A 21,165-nucleotide genomic window follows, 5' to 3' on the forward strand; every position below is an offset into this window, starting at 1 on the left:
TCAAAGATAAGGTGTCCATAAGTGCGTGGACTTGTCTCTGGGCTTTCTGTTTTGTTCCATTGATTTGTGTTTCTGTGTTTGTGCCAGTACCATACTGTCTTGATGACTGAAGCTTTGTAGTAGAGCCTGAAGTCAGGCAGGTTGATTCCTCCAGTTCCATTCTGCTTTCTCAAGATAGCTTTGGCTATTTGAGGTTTTTTGTAATTCCAAACAAATTGTGAAATTGTTTGTTCTAATTCTCTGAAAAATACTGTTGATAGGGATTGTATTGAATCTATAGATTGCTTTGGGTAGTATACTCATTTTCACTATATTGATTCTTCCAATCCATGAACATGGTATATTTGTCCATCTATTTGTGTCCTCTTTGATTTCTTTCACTAGTATTTTATAGTTTTCTATATATAGGTCTTTAGTTTCTTTAGGTAGATATATTCCTAAGTATTTTATTCTTTTCGTTGCAATGGTGAATGGAATTGTTTCCTTAATTGCTCTTTCTGTTTTATCAGTGTATAGGAATGCAAGGGATTTCTGTGTGTTGATTTTATATCCTTCAACTTTACTATATTCATTGATTAGCTCTAGTAATTTTCTGGTGGAGTCTTTAGGGTTTTCTGTGTAGAGGATCATGTCATCTGCAAACAGTGAGAGTTTTACTTCTTCCTTTCCAGTCTGGATTCCTTTTATCTCTTTTTCTGCTCTCATTGCTGTGGTCAAAACTTCCAAAACTATGTTGAATAGTAGTTGTGAGAGTGGGCACCCTTGTCTTGTTCTTGACTTTAGGGGAAATGCTTTCAATTTTTCACCATTGAGGATAATGTTTGCTGTGGGTTTGTCATATATATAGCTTTTATTATGTTCAGGTATGTTCTTTCTATTCTTGCTTTCTGGAAGGTTTTTTGTCATAAATGGATGTTGAATTTTGTCAAAGGCTTTCTCTGCGTCTATTGAGATAATCATATGGTTTTTATCTTTTAATTTGTTAATATGGTGTATCACATTGATTGATTTGCAAATAGTGAAGAATCCTTGCATCCCTGGGATAAAGCCACTTGGTCAAGATGTATGATCTTTTTAATATGTTGTTGGATTCTGTTTGCTAGAATTTTGATAAGGATGTTTGCATCTATGTTCTTCAGTAATATTAGCCTGTAGTTGTTGTTGTTTTGTGTGTGTGGCATCTTTGTTCAGTTTTGGTGTTAGGGTAATGGTGACCTCATAGAATGATTTTCAAAGTTTACCTTCCTCTGAAATTTTCTGGAAGAGTTTGAGTAGGATAAGTGTTAGCCATTCTCTAAATTTTTGGTAGAATTTAGCTGTGAAGCCATCTGGTCCTGGGCTTTTGTTTGTTGGAAGATTTCTGATTATGATTTCAATTTCCATGCTTGTGATGGGTCTATTAAGATTTTCTATTTCTTCTTGGTTCAGTTTTGGAAAGTTATACTTTTCTAAGAATTTGTGCATTTCTTCCAAGTTGCCCATTTTATTGGCATATTGTTGCTGATAGTAGTCTCTTATGATCCTTTGTATTTCTGTGTTGTCTGTTGTGATTTATCCATTTTCAATTCTAATTTTGTTGATTTGACTCTTCTCCCTTTGTTTCTTGATGAGTCTGGCTAATGGTTTGTCTATTTTATTTATCTTCTTGAAGAACCAGCTTTTAGCTTTGTTGATTTTTGCTATGGTCTCTTTAGTTTCTTTTGCATTTATTTCTGCTCTAATTTTTGTGATTTCTTTCCTTCTACTAACCCTGGGGTTCTTCATTTATTCCGTTTCTAGTTGCTTTAGGTATAGAGTTAGGTTATTTATTTTATTTCTCTACTGTTTCTTGAGGTAGGCTTGTATTACTATGAACCTTCCCCTTAGCACTGCTTTTACTGAATCCCATAGGTTTTGGGTTGTTATGTTTTCATTTTCATTCATTTCTATGCATATTTTGATTTCTTCTATGACTTGTTGGTTATTCAGAAGTGTGTTGTTTAGCCTCCATATGTTCATATTTTTCATAGTTTTTTTTCCTGTAGTTGACATCTAATCTTACCACATTGTCATCAGAAAAGATGCTTGAGATGATTTCAATTTTTTTGAACCTACCAAGGCTAGATTTATGGCCCAGGATGTGATCTGTCCTGGAGAAGGTTCCATGTGCACTTAAGAAAAAGGAGAAATTTATTGTTTTAGGGTGAAATGTCCTATAGATATAAATTAGGTCTAACTGTTCCATTTTATCATTTAAAGTTTGCATTGTTAATTTTCTGTTTAGTTGATCTATCCATAGGTGTGAGTGGGGTATTAAAGTCTCCCACTATTATTGTGTTATTGTTAATTTCCCCTTTCATACTTGTTAGCATTTGTCTTACATATTGTGGTGCTCCTATGTTGGGTGCATATTATTTATAATTGTTATATCTTCTTGGATTGATCCTTTGATCCTTCTTTGTCTCTTTTCATGGCCTTTATTTCAAAGTCTATTTTATCTGAGTATTGCTACTCCTATTTTCTTATGGTCTCTTTTTGTGTGAAATATCTTTTTCCACTCCTTCACTCTCAGTCTGAATGTGTCCCTAGCTTTGAGGTGGCTCTCTTGTAGACAGCATATGGGTCTTGTTTTTGTATCCATTCAGCCAGTCTTTATCTTTTGGCTGGGGCATTCAACCCATTTACATTTAAGGTAATTATTGATAAGTATGATCCCGTTGCCATTTACTTTGTTGTTTTGGGTTTGAGTTTATAAACCTTTTCTGTGTTTCTTGGCTAGAGAAGATCCTTTAGCATTTGTTGGAGAGCTGGTTTGGTGGTGCTGAATTCTCTGAGCCTTTGCTTGTCTGTAAAGCTTTTGATTTCTCCTTCATATTTGAATGAGATCCTTGCTGGGTACAGTAATCTGGGTTGTAGGTTTTTCTCTTTTATCACTTTACGTATGTCCCGCTGTTCCCTTCTGGCTTGAAAAGGTTCTATTGAAAGATCAGCTGTTATCCTTATGGATACCTTGTGGGTTAATTGTTGTTTTCCCCTTGCTGCTTTTATTATTTGTTCTTTGTGTTTGAGCCAGTGCTAACTACAAGGTTTTAATCTGTTGCACCTGTCACTTGCAGAGCGGTTCCCTCTTCTTTATTTATTTTGGCTTCTCTGTTTGCAAGTCTCTTCAGTATCTAACTTCTGCCCTGACACAGAGGGCAAAGGTGGCCATTTATCTAGGCTCACTTGTTCAGTTGTGCTGAGGGGAGGGAGGAACACTGCAAACAAATATCACTGGCATGTGTGGGGAGTGCTCGCAGTGACTGGGTCACACTGGGTTTGCCCCCGCTCATGGAGTGTGTGCTTTCCCGGTCTACACTGCTTAGGCTCCATGTTGCTCTGCTGGGTAACTGTCTAAGGTGGGCCGTGGGTTGTGTGCACTTCCGATATCTATGCCGCTCAGGTTCAGGTTCTCGGGTACAGACTCAGTTAGGCCTGTGTTTTGTGTGCGTGTTTTGTGCACTTCCCAGGTCCGAGCAGCTCAGGCGACCATGTGCTTGGCGAGCACACACTCCCCAGGTGCGGTGCATCTTAGCACCTCCCCGGTCCCAGCGGCTTGGTTTCCTGGGTGGGCAGCAGCATCTCAGGTGTACTGTGTATCTCTTCTGGGGAGCTGGTCTGTGGCTCTGACCCTCCTGACGGATGTCAACCGTTCAGGATACCAAGAAGACTTGGTTAGCGACTGAGAGCCTGCTCGCAGTTTGGTAGGGGATGCCCTCTCTGGGGCCGAGTTTGCCCCTTTCTTTCCAGCTCTGGCTGGCCCCCGCCTACCTCTGGGGTAGGGTGGGCCGGTCCACAGCTGGCTATCTCTCCTCTGGTATTCTCTGAATCCTTTGTTCTGTGAGCGGATGGGCAGTGCCTTAGGTTAGAGCTTTTAGTGGGAAAGTTTCTCTCTCTCTCTCTCTCTCTCTCTCTCTCTCTCTCTCTCTCTCTCTCTCTCTCTCTCCCCTCTGTGTGTTTCCCCCCCGCCCCTCTGGCTATCCCATGGTTTGGGTTGCTATCTCACGTTAGCTCCCTCAGATTGTCCTAGGGCATTCAGGCCTGGTCCTGACCCTAAGCAATGCATCCTGTGCCTCCCTGTTCAGCCCCCTTTGCTGGTGGTGGATGCAAGCATCTGGGCTACTTCTCCGCTGGGAGCTGTAGTTAGGCTTGTAATCTGTGGGTTTTATGTATTTATTTTTTCCTCCCAGCTATGTTGCCCTCTGAGATTCCAAAACTTCCCACAGACCCGCTGGTGAGAGGGTCTTCTGGTGTTTGGAATCTTCTCTTTTAAGACTCCCTCCCCAGGACAGGTCTCCATCCCTAACTCTTTTGTCTCTCTTATCTTTTATATCTTGTCCTACCTCCTTTTGAAGACAATGGACTGCCTTTCTCGGTGCCTGGTGTCCTCTACCAGTCTCCAGAAGTTGTTTTGTGGTATTTGCTCAGCGTTCAAATGATCTTTCAATGAATTTGTGGGGGAGAAAGTGGTCTCCCTGTCCTATTCCTCTGCCATCTTAGGACCACCCCCCTCAGTTAACCTTTAAAAACATGTAAAAAGATTTCATTTTAACTACTCAGAAAAATTTTATATATCATACACATTTAAAAGATACATGCACAATTTTGGAAAGAATTATTTTCAATGTAATTTAGATGTATTAAAATCTCTATCCAACAAGAATTATTAGCAATTTTTACTTTAATTTAGAAGACATTTGTTTAATAATAGCTGGCTTTCCTCATAGCTCCTTTGGTAAAGAATCTGCCTGCAATGCAGGAGACCCAGGTTCTATTCCTGGGTCTGGAAGAGCCGCTGGAGAAGAGATAGGCTACCTACTCCAGTGTTCTTGGGGCTTCCCTTGTAGCTCAGCTGGGAAAGAATCCGCCTACAATGTGGGGGACCTGGGTTCAATCCCTGGGTTGGGGAGATCCCCTGGAGTAAGAGAAAAGCTACCCACGCCAGTATTCTGGCTTGGAGAATCCCATGGACTATACAATCCTTGGGGTCACAAAGAGTTGGATGCCACTTGCACTTTCACTTTTCACTCTAAAAATATTTAATACTTAATCTAAAATAAGGGCTTCCCTGGTAGCTCAGTGGTGAAAGACTCTACCTGTAATGCAGGAAAGATGGGGTTGATCCCTTGGTCAGTTAGATCCCTGGAGAAGGAAATGGCAACCCACTCCAGTATTCTTGCCTGGAAAACCCCATGGACAGAGCAGCCTGGTGGGCTACAATGGATGGGGTCACAGAGCAGTCAGACATGACTTATCAACTAAACAATAACAATCTAAAGTGCAGACTTTTTGTATGATACTTTGGTGGATTTTATGAAAATGTGATAACTGGAAATTTTTTTTTTAAATAACATTTTATAACTGTAAAATACAATGATATGTAATACAAATAAGGTATAATTTTATTAAAATTTGAAATATAAGGATTTCTTTTATCATGGATTCATAATTTTTCATTTGTTAAAACTTAAATTTTTTATATTTTAAAGGTAAAAATAGGCCCTTAAAAATTATCCTGATTTTTCTACTCATACTCAATATATGATATAAAATAGCACCAGTTTTATTCTTTATATCTGTCTTCTATAAATGGCTTGTGTTATTAATCTTATTTACACTTTTATTCCTCTTGTACCCTGAGGTAAATCTGTGTCTCTTAAATAATATTTATATCTTTGAAATTCAAATACAAGTTGCTGTCAAAAGAAATGTATTCTCCTAATTATGCCCAGAGCAAATACCTAAGAGACCCAGTAGAATCGTAAAATACAAAAAACATAGGCATCTTTGCAGCATGGCCTCTTAAAAATGGCCTGTTTTGCAATCTACTAAGTTGTAAAACTTTATAATAGCAGATCCTCATACCACACTCATTGTTTAGTTTTTAAACTTCTGTTATTTTAAAATAGAATACATTTATTTCACACCTTTGTTATTTTGCTTTGGATTTCTGGAAGTACTTTCATTTATGCTTTTAGAGTCCCTAAAATAATCTTTTTATGTGGGTAAAAAACTGCTTTTTAAATTGTCACCTTATGTATCTTAGGCTCTTTAGTATAATCTAAATTTAATGTATTTGCTATCAAAAGGTGTTTCAATTTTGAGATGAAGTTTAACTGACTTATTAACTAAGATATTAGTAATATTTTAATACAGAAAATTTCTTTACTATAATTAAGATGATAAGATGTTTTATTTTAAATTAGACATATTCCAAGGATCTATATTTATTTCATAAATCTGCGCATCTAGAAAACTGGGTAAGGACAGGAATAGCTGAGAATGAAAGTCGAAAAAATTGGAAGGAGATACTCTAATTTGCTTGTAATTATTTATAGTCAATCTAAAATAGAATCAGGAGCTATATATCATAGTCATTTGTAGACAATTAAGTTATTGCCTTGAAATTTAAATAATGTGGAATTTGTAGATTTATTCATTCAGCAAGTTAATGTTTAAATAATTTTTATATGCTAAAGCACATTGTATATGTCATTAGAGACATATGATAACTATTATAGTTGGAAATAAAAATAATATTTAGACCAGTGGGAAAGGAAAATTGAACTGATACAGGCTTGAATGTCAAAGACAAATAATATCATTAAAAACTCTCCTGAATGTTTTTGGAAAATTATACTGCTTAGAATCAGTAGGTCCATAAAGAGATGAATAAGTTTCTTCTTCTGACCTCTAGAAGCTCACACTACAGGAAGAGATCAACTTTAAGCAAATAGTTGTCACTCAGTGCAATGAATGCTATAGTAAGTTATGTGGAAGCTCAAAAAAAGGGAAATATTAAAACTCCTAAACTAGTTGTGGGAAAAATAAAAACACGGGCTTTAGTTGTGTGTAAAGGAAGAAGGGCTATGCATCACAGCCAGAGGAGCTGACAAGTACCTAGGTACAATGTATTAAGTAAAACAGACCTCTGGGTTCTAAGGGGAGAAAGGTGAGAAGAGAGGGTTAGTGGATTTTAACTTTGTGTATATACCTCTCTCTGGAGAAGGAAATGGCAACCCACCCCAGTACTCTTGCCTGTAAAATCCCATGGACAGAGGAGCCTGGCAGGCTACAGTCCATGGGGTCACAACAGTCAGACACGACTTAGTGACTGAACCACCACCACTACCGTATACCTCTCTTGACTTTGTTGCTTCTCTTCCTCTTCTTCCCTTTCTCCTTCACCTCTCCTCTTCCTTCTTCACCTTCTTATTCCTCCTCCTCATGATGATATCATTGTCATCCAAGCAATGCCTCAAACTGGTCACACATCTCTTCAACACAGGTCTATCACACAGTGAGCCTAGAGTGTGGGAAATACACTGAGAATCATAAGATGTGAGACCAGAATTTCTGTGAGGCTGGATTTTAAATATTAGTTGATCGTTGAGGGGATCCTAGAAGCTCTGGTTCCTTGAAAGTCGTTTTGTGGCAGAACTGCAGGATTTGTGTCAGTCCTATACAATCTAATAAAAGTCACTAAATAAATTGGTAAACAAATTAATTCAATTTAGAGATTCCATGTTTCCTTAAAGTATTCCATTGAGGAGTGGCTGCTTGTCTTTAAGTAATGAAGGTCCTATAAATTTCTAAGATTTCTTGCAAATCTCCATTTTTATCCTAAAATGTAGATGTCATTTTTACATGCCACATTATGCATTGCTTTTTTAATTTGAAAAATACTGCATATCACTAGGTAAAAATGATATTCAGGAATACCTTTATTCTAATTCATTGTCTACATATCGCTGGAGGGTGTTCATACCCTCAGATTACCACTGCTGTGAAGTTGGTGTAGTAAAAAGAGCATTAGTGTCACACAGTTCCTTTCTTTTTTTTGGAAAAAAATTACAGCCATTTTCAACAGTTCTTAGTGAATAGTGGAGAAGTCTCAATTTTTTATGATTACTATTAAAACATCATTAAGAATTCTGGGTTAGTCCTACATAATAGAAAAATTTACAGCAGCTACTTTGAAGTTTATGAGACATTTAATATATTTTCCCTATTAGTGATTATAATTCATTATTCTGGTAAGTGACCACAAAGTTGTCATCTCTTCTTCAGAAAAGTACTCAGAGCAACATCCCATGCATTTAAAACGTGGAAATCTAATTCTGGAAAACAAAATTGTTCTACTGATGATAATTTGATTTGAAAATCTGTATTGTGTTGTGGGATTGTTACACATTAATGGTGTATATTTTAAAGCTTTTTTATCATTTATTTCCCAAATGTCTGCATGAATCAGTAATCCAGTAAGTTAGAAGTAGTATAAAAATGAGCAGTAATCTGAGTATATCTTATAAAAAAAGTCTTCATGACCTGACCTCCATGTGTCACAGTTCCCAGCAACTATTCACCATGCAACCTACAGTCCAGTCATGCTCTCTCAACTCTTGGCTGGGAGTATACTTCTCCATTCCTCTGTTTCCCCCTTGGCATGCCCTGCTACAGCAGTCAGGGTGCTGTCTTACCAGTGGTAATTGATGTGGAGATGGTTAAGTTATGGGCAAAACTGCTAGCATACTACAGGAAGCAATAATGCTAGGTTAAAATTATAGGTAAGAGCTATAATTAGGTATGAGAAATTGGTAATAGGAAGAAGGTGGTGTTTTCTTAATTGGAATTTGACATGCAAGATGAGATCAATGACCTCTCTGGTTGGAGTCACAAATATAAGGTAGTGAGGAAACAATATATGTTTATCAGGAATAGCAAGTAGTTTGACTAAATTTACATAGAATATAAAAGTAGGAGATAAGTTTGGAAAAGAAGAGAGTCCAGATTCAAAAGTAAGTAGACTTTATTTTGGTAAAAATAAAACTGAAAGATGCATAACAAGTTAGAATAGTCATTATTATTATTCTCCTCTAATAAGTAAGAATATTGATTGGGCTGAGGACAATAACATACAGCCTTACGCCTGTCAAAATGCAATTTATCAAAAAGATAAGTAATGGCTCTTGGCAAGGTTGTGGAGAAAAGGAAATCCTTGTGCACTTTTGGTGGGAATATAAACTCATGCAGCCACTGTAGATAACAATATGGAGGTTTTTCAAAAAATTAAAAAGAAAACTACCATATGATTCAGCAAATCCACTTCTGGGTATTTATCCAAAGAAAATGAAAACACGAATTCAGAAAGATACATGCACCCCCGTGCTCACTACAGAATTATTTATGATAGCCAAGAAATGGCAGTAGCACAAGAGTTCATCAGTAAATGAATGGGTGAAAAATATGTGGTATATATGTGAATGGAATATTATTCAGCCATAAAAGGAATGAAGTATTACCATTTGTTACAGTGTGGATGGACCTAGAGTGTATTGTTTTAAGTGAAATAAGTCTGCAAAGACAAACACCATATGATTTCACTTGTATGTAGAACCTAAAAAGCAAAACGAGCAAACATAAAACAGAAACAAACTCATAGATACAGAAAACAGGCTAGCATTTCAAAGAGGGGAGGGGAGGTTGTGGGAAATGGTTGAAATAAGTCAAGTTATAAAATAAGTCATGGGGATATAATGTACAGCATAAGGAGCAGTCAATAATGTAATAACTTTGGAGACACAGTAACCAGATTTGTTTATGGTGATTATTTCATAATGTGTAAAAATATTAGGTCACTGTATTGTACACCTAAAACTAACATTGTATTGTAAGTCAGTTATACTTCAATTTAAAAAGAGAATTGTATTTGAGATAGGACAATAAAATAATGACACCAGTATTATGGAAAATTACTTCTTTCAAAAGATTGTCATCCTCTACAAGAAGGGAAACAAGATTATTTCCATATTGTTGCCATTACCCCAAATTTTTTTAATGCTTTTGGAATTGCATTCAGAACCTATTTGATATTCTTTTAAGTGTTGTTTAGAGTGGTAAATAATATTTTTATTTCATCATAGATGCACATGTTCGGACTAGCTAATACACTTCTGAATTACTTTTTTATGCAAATTCAAAAATGTGTTTCTATTTTAAGGCTGTAAATCTTATTTCCTGGAGCTATACAAAAATTTTCACTAATACTAGTTAACTTCTTAAAATAAATATTTACTTGCCCATGTTCATTTTATATACCTGCTTGTATTAATATTTTATTCTCATAATCTGGAAAAAGATTGAATAAATTTTGAATAATGAAATAATCAGGGTTAAAACTAATACTGAAATTTTGTATTAGTATGTATATATATACATATATATGTATACATACAGTCATAAGGTTATTTTCAAACTCAAAGGGTGGAAATACGGAAAAGCAAAATGTCAATGTTTCTTTGTAATTTCAAGTCTATTCCTAATCATTTCACGAGAAATTTTGTTCATGGAAATAACACTTTGATTACCTTTTAAATTTTAACTGGAGGTTTTTTAAACATACACAGTGATTAAGGAGAATATGTGGACATGGTTTTCTTTTTAAGGAAAAAGAACGATTGAAGCAAGAAAAACGTGATGAGAAAAGATTAAATAAAGAACGTAAACTAGAGCAACGAAGATTAGAATTAGAAATGGCAAAGGAACTAAAGAAGCCTAATGAAGACATGTGCTTAGCAGACCAAAAGGTAATTTATCATGTAAACCATTTCATTAATAAATTTGAATTTTTCTGTGTTTTCATCTGATTCCTTTGCCAGAGCTGCTATTATGAAAGCATTGTGTTTTTAGCTGCTGCTGCTGCTAAGTCGCTTCAGTCGTGTCCGACTGTGTGTGACCCCAGAGACGGCAGCCCACCAGGCTCTCCCATCCCTGGGATTCTCCAGGCAAGAACACTGGAGTGGGTTGCCATTTCCTTCTCCAATGCCTGAAAGTGAAAAGTGAAAGGGAAGTAGCTCAGTCATGTCTGACTCTTAGCGACCCCATGGACTGCAGCGCACCAGGCTCCTCTGTCCATGGGATTTTCCAGGCAAGAGTACTCTAGTACTGGGGTGCTAGAGCAGTGAATTTCCAAGTCTAGGTCATCTGTCTCTCCTGGATGGCTACAGGTAAACCTCTCTAGAGCTCTGTGCTGATAATGGCAGTTCTTAATATATAAATGGAGCACCACAAACCTTTTTAATGTAAGTAATATGCTATAGAAATCTATAAAAATGAATTATAGAAATAGGATTTCTATGTTTCATTTGGTCTTTTTGAGGCATTTAGGAACAGAAAAATCTCTCTCTTCCCTCCGGCTTCCATAGATATTTAAATAAATTAGGATTTGCAGTAAAACCTCTTTTAGTGCTTTAGTGGTGGTGGCTAACTATTGAGTATGTTTAGTTCATGCCAGGCACAGTGCTAAGTGCTTGAAATGAATTTTCTCATTTGGTCCTCACCGCAATCCTGTGGAACTGGTATTTTTGCCCATTTACAGATGGGAAAACTTGAAACACAGAGAGGTTAAGGAACTCTCCTGAGATTATACAACTTATAAGTAGCAACTTGGATTCAGCCTTCATTTTGTTAACTCCAGAGCCCATACTCTTTATGACCCTGAAAGCCAAGAAGTGTGTCCTGTCAAAGTACCTCAGGCGTATTTTCTCTTCCATCATGCTTCACAGATTTGTAATATTGCTAAAATACATAAAAGTAGCAACTTGGAAAGAGCAGAAGCGTAGTAACAGCTGGTATAATTTCACATACTAATGAGTAGAAGTCAATTATGTTTGGCTATAGTTAAGATAGTATTCCTGGAAAATTGTGTCAATGCATATCATGTCTAAATAGTGTCTCAATGATGCAATAGTTATACTTGGTCAGTAGTATCTATATTTACTCATATGCCATATGCCATACAGATAATGATTATCTCTTATTTTTGCAAGCTCTTTTACAAAGTGCTTAAAGCAAAGTTCTAGTGTTGCTGTTTAGTTGCTATGTCGGACTCTTTTGTGACCCCATGGACTGTAGCCAGCCAGGTCCCTCTGTTCATGGTATTTCCTAGGCAAGAATACTAGAATGGGTTGCCATTTCCTTCTGCAGAGGATCTTTCTGACCCAGGTATCAAACCCATGTTTTCTGCATTGGCAGGCAGATTGTTTACTGCTGAGGCAACAGGGAAGCCCAAACTTCTAGTACCCAAATGGAAAATTAAATTTATTAATATTCTATTTTCTTACCTAGCATAAATGCTTTTAAATAAAGATGAAATTATGCACATGTTGGTAAGTCGCTTCAGACTCTTTGCAACCCTAGACACTACAGCCCGCCAGGCTCCTCTGTCCATGGGATTCTCCAGGCAAGAATACTGGAGTGAGTTGCCATGCCCTCCTTAAGGGGATCTTCCTGACCCACGGATTGAATCTGGGTCTCCTGCATTGCAGGGAGATTCTTTACAGTCTGAGTCACCAGGGAAGCCTGTATATAATCTAGTTTTAGTCAACTGGATGTTTAAAATTTCCTAAGCACAGAATAGGTATAGTGGTTAGTTAACATGTTTTAATAAGCTCATACTGAGCAATTTTTTTGAATCCTAACAAACTATTTTCTTGCTAATCCTTAATGATCTTTTTAAATCCTGCTGCTGCTGCTAAGTCGCTTTAGTCGTCCTAAATTATCATAAATAACTTTTTATTTTCATTTAAGTCCATATGCACCGTATAAAATATTTGTAAGTCCATTTTAAGACTTGGGCTTCCCTGATAGCTCAGTTAGTAAAGAATCCTCCTGCAATGCAGGACACCCCAGTTTGATTCCTGGGTCGGGAAGATCTGCTGGAGAAAGGATAGGCTACCCATTCCAGTATTCTTGAGCTTTCCTTGTGGCTCAGCTGGTAAAAAATCCGCCTGCATTGCAGGAGACCTGGGTTCGATCCCTGGGTTGTGAAGATCCCCTGGAGAAGGAAAGGCTACCCACTCCAGTATCCTGGCCTGGAGAATTCGATGGACTGTATAGTCCCATGGGGTCACAAAGAGTTGGACATGACTTTCAATTTACTTGCACTTTCAATTCACTTTGCACTTTAAGACTTACTTTTGTTGCTTTTGCTTTATAAATTTTTAGAATCATGTGGAACTATGTATGTCTGATATGATTCAGGAAAAAAGACAGAATTAAATGGTTTTCATATGTAACAAAAGATTTGTGTTATGTCAGCAGTTATCCATAGTTTGTGTTTCCACACACTATTAGTGGAAGAAGTCTTTAGTTCATTATTACACCAGGTGCAGAGTAGAGGACACATTTTTGTGTTCAGGGTCCAATTCAGATAAATAGAAATGTTTATAAGCCACATTTTTCCCAATCATAACTGAAAATATATTTATTGAATCATATTCATGGATGAAAATGTTTTTAGATTACTTATTTAATTTTTAAAATGTCCATGAAAGCTGAAAATATAATTTAGTCATTAAAATGTTAATATGTGAGCATATTTCAGAAATAGAAGAAGAAACAGCTCTCTCATTTTGATAGTGAATCAGTGTTTCACTATATACAGGAAACCTCAAGACTGACAGTTGCCCTCTGACTGGCTTCTTGACAGGGTCGTAGGTTCTTGTCACGTGGATCCAGTAATTTATCTACATTCATTAGCCAAAGATGGTATCTCTCTCTCCAACCATACAAGCCACAGATGTGTACACGGTTAGTTTCTGAGTTCCCCATAAGTGTGAGTTATAAGTCAGTCTACACCGTTAGAAGAAAGTGTTGCATGTCCCCTGCTAAGTTGGTCCATGGTAAAGTAATTGTGAGATACTTATTTCTTATGTTATCTGATTTTTCCTCCAGTTATGTAACCTGTGTTTTGTCAATATGTAAGTTAAAATGAGTGTTCTCTTTTGTAGAATCTAAGGTCATGTTGATTTCAACCAAAATTTATTAATGGTTACTCGTGTTCAGGATTTTATGATTACATAAAGAATCTACCTGCAGTGCGGGAGACCTGGATTCAGTCCTTGAGTTGGGAAGATCCCCTGGAGAAGGGAAAGGCTACCCACTCCAGCATTCTGACCTGGAGAATTCCGTGGACTGTATAGTCCACGAGGTAGCAAAGAGTCAGACATGACTAAGTGACTTTCACTTTCACCAGGGAGTTATAGAAATGCCCTCATGGAATTTACAATCTAGAGGGAAAAACCATTGGTACAAGGCAAGAGAAAAATAACAACTTACCTTACTTCAGAAGGTATAAAATCATGGCTTTTAAAATTATTTTTTCTTTCTTTTCTTTTATTTTCAGCCTTTGCCAGAGTTGCCTCGTATTCCAGGACTTGTTCTCTCTGGAAGTACATTTTCAGACTGTCTCATGGTGGTGCAGTTCTTACGAAACTTTGGTAAAGTTTTGGGCTTTGATGTGAATATTGATGTTCCAAACCTGAGTGTTCTTCAAGAGGGATTGCTAAATATAGGGGACAGCATGGGTGAAGTACAAGACTTGCTTGTGAGGCTCCTCTCAGCTGCTGTATGTGATCCAGGTCTAATTACAGGATACAAGGTAAAAAAAAACAAAATACATCTTTTTAATTTGTACTATCAGTGCATTAATAGCTGGCTTTAGCATGTTAGCAGAAGATTGTATAAACTTACTCAATTTTTTCTACATAGCTTCTCACAAAGTTAAAGGTAGATTTGCTTCAGTTACAGTTGGTACAAACTTAGAAAAACCTGGTTCATAAAGCCTAAAGAATGTAAATCATTATCAAATTACTTTTATTTTCCTTTAGCTTTTGGCAAAAACCAAACTTATTTAAGAAATTCCCAAGTAATATTTAGCAAAACAGAAAATTCTAAATTTGTAAAGAAGTTAGAACTTATTTGTGTCCTCTGAAAGTATACTGTGTTCTCTTTGAAACTGTGAATAACTGAGGCTAATCAAGGCCCCTGTAGAACAGCATGTTAAGACTCTATATTGCTACGTGGATACTCAATAAGTTCAAATTTATCTTAATTCCAATTAAGGTACACATTTCAGTCAGTTTTACTCTAGATAATATTGTAGAGAGAGAAGTTTCCAGATACACCTGTTACTTTTTCCTCCATCTCCCTATTCATTCAGCATACCAGGCGATAAAATCCACGACACTAGAACCAGAAAACACAATAATAATACTCTTCAACCCCTCCCCCACCACTAGTGAAAGATATATCCTGTAAAACCTTCAGATAGTTTCTATAGTCAAAGAAGGTATGATTTTTTAACCACAGATTTACATACTCTTCTCCACACCTAACTTTTAGCCAAGTTTGAAGTAGGAATGGAAAAATTACAAGTACTTGAAAGCTTGTCCAATCATCCGCTGACTGTTTTTAATCTCCATTTCATCAAAAATGTGAATAAAGCCTTTGTCAGTAATATCTAAATCATGTAATACCAATATTTAAAAGTTTTACTGTTTATATTTTATGAGTCAATATCAGTCCTTATACTGATAAAAATGCCAAACTTTTATAGGCCAAAACAGCTCTTGGAGAACATTTGCTGAATGTTGGTGTGAATCGAGACAATGTTTCAGAGATTTTGCAGATTTTTATGGAAGCACACTGTGGACAGACTGAACTTACTGAAAGCCTGAAGACTAAAGCTTTTCAGGCTCACACTCCAGCACAGAAAGCCTCAGTTCTGGCTTTCCTGATCAATGAACTGGCATGCAGCAAGAGTGTGGTGAGGTAAGCACATGTCTGGACTTTTCTGGTGATTATTTTCTGTTTTAAATTTGTCTAGTCACAAAGTAATATAAATTACTTATAGAAAATTTGAAAGTAACAGACTACCAGAAAGAAAAAAATTAAAATTACACTAATCTCACCATTCAGAGATGACAAATGGTATTTTAATGTATTTCTTTTCAGCCTGTTAAAAAGAAATTTTGAATCATACTGTGTATAGGCCTTGTGACATATATGTTTATTTGGTAATTTTGTTATTTATTTGTATACTGAAATGTGAACAGTTTTTTGTTGCTATGACTCTAGAATCCAGTACTGTTGTAAGAACTCAGAATTTTTCTTTTATCTTGGGTAGCAGATGACTACCTCATTTTTTCCTAGAAGCCATTTGTAGAATTATCCATCTTCTTTTTATCACGTGCTGATACAATCTTAATATTATTTATTTATTGCATGTTAGTTTGCACTTTTTAAAAAAAGTACTTAATCTCATTTAAGAGTCAAAGTAAGTTCTCCAGTATAATATTGGAAGATTTGCTGAACAAATTCCTCATTCATCTTGTTCTTGCTATTCATTATTTTACAGATTTTAATTATGTTACTTTTATTCCTTTACCTTTCTAGGGAAAGAATCAATCCAAATATTTCAGAGCCATGTGTTCCTACCATTGCTGGACATTTTAAGTTTTCTGTACATCTCTTAGCTTTGTATTAGTATAATTTTTCGTTTGTTTTTGCTATTCATTGGCAATCATCATTTGTACTTAGCAAAAATCTGCATCATTTTATTTACCAAATTAATGTATTGCATTATGTATTAATTTATGTCTTCTAATAAACTTTTGCATTGGCAGTGAAATCGACAAGAACATTGATTATATGTCAAACTTAAGGAGAGATAAATGGGTGGTAGAAGGTAAACTCCGCAAGTAAGTCCTATTTTATTAAAACTAATATATTGTTTTCCTTCTTCACAAATTTCTGAATAAAGCATACTAGGTGAAAAGATGGAATTTAAACTTTATTTTGTCTAAAAATTAGAAAAGGCAAAGTTTAATTAAGCTGAGATATAAAATTAATAAAACTCAGAGGCAGAGTTTTCAGTGGACAAAAGCTATAATGAGATTCATTGAACTCACATGCTTCAAAGTTAAAAGAAAGTCAATTTATCTTTCAAAGAAGTCAAGCAATCATATATTCAAAGATTGTTGTTTCTATCAGGTTACTTTTGTCATAAATAAAATCTGTTTGGATTCTACCACATTTTTCCTTAATTGCTTTCTAATTACAGTTTGCTTTTACAGAGTCTAACATATCCAAATATATTCAGCATTAAAACTCATTTAGCTTCCTGCCAGGAAATATAATGCTGAAATTATTCAACTTCTGTGTTAAGAGGATGGTTTCTTTGCAGTGACTTGAATTGAAATTTACTCAGTTGGATAGTATAGGATCAAGAACTATCACTTGGCTGTTCCTGAGTTAATCTCAGTTTTCTGTGTTTTTTAAAAAATGTATTCTAATTCCAAAGAGATAGACAGTATAATTCTTAAAGGTTAACATATTTTATAATTTCTGTGAACATATTTCTTCTAATTTTTATTGTCATTGATGTATTGGTTACCTTGAGACAAATACCACATGCTTAAAACTCATAGTATGATATTTAAAAAGTACAGAGGGAAGCCTTTTCTTCCATATCATCATTTTTTTTCATATTTAAAGGCTCAGAATCATTCATGCTAAGAAAACAGGCAAAAGAGACACTTCAGGTGGCATTGATCTTGGAGAAGAGCAGCATCCATTGGGCACACCCACTCCAGGACGCAAAAGGAGAAGGAAGGGAGGAGACAGTGACTATGATGATGACGATGACGATGATAGTGATGACCAAGCTGATGAAGATGATGAAGATGAAGAAGATAAAGAAGACAAAAAAGGAAAGAAGACTGAGATCTGTGAAGATGAGGTAATCAAATTTAGACTTGACTAATACTGTATGAAATATTGAAAATAATACAGAATTTGAAGTCAGATGGATTTGGGTTTGAATTCCATTGTGACACTCAACAGTTTATTCATCTGAAAATTAAATATAATATTCACCTCAAGGTTTTTTGTGATGCTTAGGTAAATGTTAAATAGAACCTCTGCACATAGAAGGTACTTATGTTGAATAAAATAAGTTAAATTTTTCTGTTTGTATAATAACTTGAGAGTTCTCCAAAGAACTATTCATATTCTTAATTTTAGGTATTTTTTAAATTCTATTAATGTGCTATCTTATGTTTATTTTGTACAATACTTAATGCCTTCAAAATGTTGTCAGGTGTAGTGAAACTGATATATTTCTCAGATCCTAGTTTATTGAGTACATGGCTCTAGACACTTTTTTTAACTTTTACTTTTATTGCAGTATAGTTGAATCAGTTATACATATACATATATTCACACATCTTTAAGATTCTTTTTCTATATAGGCCATTACAGAGTATTGAGTAGAGTTCCCTATGCTATTCAGCAGGTTCTTATTAGTCATCTGTTTTACACATTGTAGTGTGTATATGTCAGTCCCAGTCTCCCACTTTATCTCTCCTTCTTCTCCTTATCCCCTAGTAACCATACATTTGTTTTCTGCATCGACTCTACTTATTTTTTTTTAAGATTCTTTTCGCTGTGTAGACCATAGTCAAAGATGAACAAAGCACTGAAACTCCTTTCAATTTACAGTTTCACAGAGAAAGACTTACAGTAGGAAAGAATAATGTGTTAAATGTTAACTGCTTTGCTAGCAGTATTTACAATGTATTAGGCGGGAGAAGGTGACAGCACCCCACTGCATTACTCTTGCCTGGAAAATCCCACGGACGGAGGAGCCTGGTGGGCTGCAGTCTATGGGATCACGAAGAGTCGGACATGACTGAGCGACTTCCCTTTCACTTTTTGCTTTCATGCATTGGAGAAGGAAATGGCAACCCACTCCAGTGTTCTTGCCTGGAGAATCCCAGGGACAGGGGAGCCTGGTGGGCTGCCGTCTCTGGGGTCGCACAGAGTCAGACACAACTGAAGTGACTTAGCAGCAGCAGCAGGTGGATACAAAGAAGGACATTGAATCTTTCTGAGGAATAAATTATCACAAAGGCTTTCTGAACTCATTAGCTGAGGCTACAAGCTGGGCTAAATGTTAACCTAGAGAGAATCCAGGAATCCATGGAAAAATCTTCCAAGCAGAGAGAATAGCATGAGTAAGGACTCAGAAGCCTGGAAACCATAATGTGCTTTACAGGCCCTGTAAGTGCTTCAGTAATACTAGATAGCCTCATACACAACAGCTGTGAACTAGGATTTTATAGTTTTATGGTAATAGGAAGCCATTGAAGGGTTATAAGTGATGAAAGGACCTGGTCAGACTTGATTTTTCAGTGCCTCACTATGTCAACTCTGTACAAAATAGAAATAGATTTGGCTAGAGCAAGATCAGAAGTGGGAAGATCAGTCAGGAGAGACTGCTCTGGTTTAGGTGAATTGTGATGGGTCTGAAAATAGACCAATGGAAGGAAAAGACTCAATAAATATTGAGGAGGAAAAATGAACAGTCTTTGAAGATGGATTGTGTAGGTTGATGGAGGGAGAGATAGGGTTGATTCCAGTTTTCTGGTAGGGACTACCTGCTTTTGTTGCCACTACCTGATCTAAAGAATTCAGGGGGGGACTTCGCTAGTGGCACAGTGGATGAGAATCCATGTGCAGATGCAGGGGACACGGGTTCCATCCCTGGTCCAGGAAGATTCCACATGTTGCAGAGCATGTGCCACAACTGCTGAGCCCACGTGCTGCAATTCCTGAAGCCCATGTGCCTAGACCTTGTGCTGTGTAACAGGAGAAACCACTACGATGAGAAGCCTGTGCACCACAATGAAAAGTAACCCCCTCTCCCCGCAACTAGAGGAAGCCCACACAAAACAATGAAGACCCAGTGCAGCCAAAAATAAATAAATAAATAATGCTTTAAGAAAAACAAAACAAAAGATTGCATTGGCCATTTAAAAAAAAAAAAAAAGAAGAATCAAGAAGGAGCAGAGTAGTAGGGGAATATAGAACAAATATCTGAAGTTAGGAAATGATACTAGGTTTTATTTTGAACATGTTGAATTTAACGTGCCTGAGCAGTTTAGCAGTCAGCTGGGTTTAAAAACCCAAAGCCTGGAGAAGAGTTCAGTCTTAAAAATGTAGACCTGGAGGATATTAGTACAGAGACAATAGTTTAAATAATGAGTTGGATTAGTTTGCACAGGAGAATTGGTTTATTAGTGGGAGTAGGAAACTGAGATTGGAACCTCAGGGAATGTCAGTGTTTAAGAAGAGCCTTCAGGACTTCTTGTTGAAGAATGAACAAAGGTAGAAATTTTCTGTAGTGGGTCAGGGGTTGCCAAGACCAAGACCGCCTCCAAAGTCAGTGACTCACTAGGATGACTCACAGAACTCAGCTTCTGGTCATGCTATGGCTACAAGTTATTGCAGCAAAAGGAAAACCAAAGCAAAACCATTAAAGAGAAATGGCATATGGGTCAATGTCCAGAGGAAATCAGTCCCAGCTTTCAAGAGTCTTTTCCCAGTAGGGTCACAAAGGATGGACTTAATTTTCCTAGCAGTGTGTTGTGACATTTAAATTGTGTCGCAACTGAAATGTTGTGTTCTAAGAAAGTTCAGTACAGACTGTGCCCAGAGTTTTATACAGGGATGGCCACATAGGCACCCTCTGCATAGAAGGTGCCAAAACTCCAGCCTCCCCCACTCCAAAAAAAGTAGGTGTTTGGTATAAACCACATTGTTAGTGCAGTTTAGGTCCAGCAAGCTATTCTTGTCACTCTGGGTTGGGGAACCCTCCAAAATTCAGGTTCCCAGATGCTAGCCAAGGGTTAGCTTTGTAAGCCAGCCTTTCATTGTAGGTTTTTCTACAATGTTAACTCTTTTCCACCCATGTAATAATAATAAGAATCAAGAAAAATAAACGTTTTTAAAAAGAGGGAGTTATAAACAGTGTTAAAGGAGGGCTTCCCTGATGGCTCAGTGGTAAAGAATCTGTGTGCCAGTGCCAGAGACACGGGTTCAATCCCTGATCTGGGAAGATTCCACATGCTGCAGAGCAACTAAGCCTGTGCATCGCAACTACTGAGCCTGTGCTCTAGGGCCCACGAGCCACAACTCCTGAGCCCATATGCTCTTGAGCTCATGCTCTGCAACAAGAGAAGCCACCACAATGAGAAGTCCGCACACTACAACTAGGGAATAAGCCCTGCTCGCCACAGCTATAGAAGAGCCCACGTGGCAACAAAGACCCAGGACAGCCAAAAATAAATAAATAAATCCAATTATCTTTTAAAAAAATGTTAAAGGAGCAGGAGTGTAATGTGAGGAGGACTGAATGTGTTTGTTTTATTCGCCGTCACAGAGGTGTTTGGTAACCAATGCCAGCACCATTTCTTTAGAGGGGTGAGAGCCAAAGCAAGGCTAGAATTGTTTGAAAACAATGAA

The 21,165-nt window shown here is 36.8% G+C and overlaps 1 protein-coding gene across 40 annotated transcripts in view; it reads left to right on the forward strand.

Moving 5' to 3' along the window:
* The window catches only part of BAZ2B (bromodomain adjacent to zinc finger domain 2B), a 421,280-nt gene that overhangs the window by 360,886 nt on the left and 39,229 nt on the right, over positions 1–21,165 (forward strand). For all 40 annotated transcript variants that reach the window (XM_069577387.1, XM_069577390.1, XM_069577393.1 and 37 more), the window contains 5 exons: positions 10,464–10,604; positions 14,204–14,458; positions 15,416–15,630; positions 16,485–16,559; positions 17,356–17,599. In XM_069577387.1, the coding sequence (XP_069433488.1) occupies positions 10,464–10,604; positions 14,204–14,458; positions 15,416–15,630; positions 16,485–16,559; positions 17,356–17,599 (930 nt within the window). The remainder of the gene's footprint in view (positions 1–10,463; positions 10,605–14,203; positions 14,459–15,415; positions 15,631–16,484; positions 16,560–17,355; positions 17,600–21,165) is intronic.

The sequence above is a fragment of the Ovis canadensis genome, chromosome 2 (assembly GCF_042477335.2).
Source record: "Ovis canadensis isolate MfBH-ARS-UI-01 breed Bighorn chromosome 2, ARS-UI_OviCan_v2, whole genome shotgun sequence".
NCBI lineage: Eukaryota > Metazoa > Chordata > Mammalia > Artiodactyla > Bovidae > Ovis > Ovis canadensis.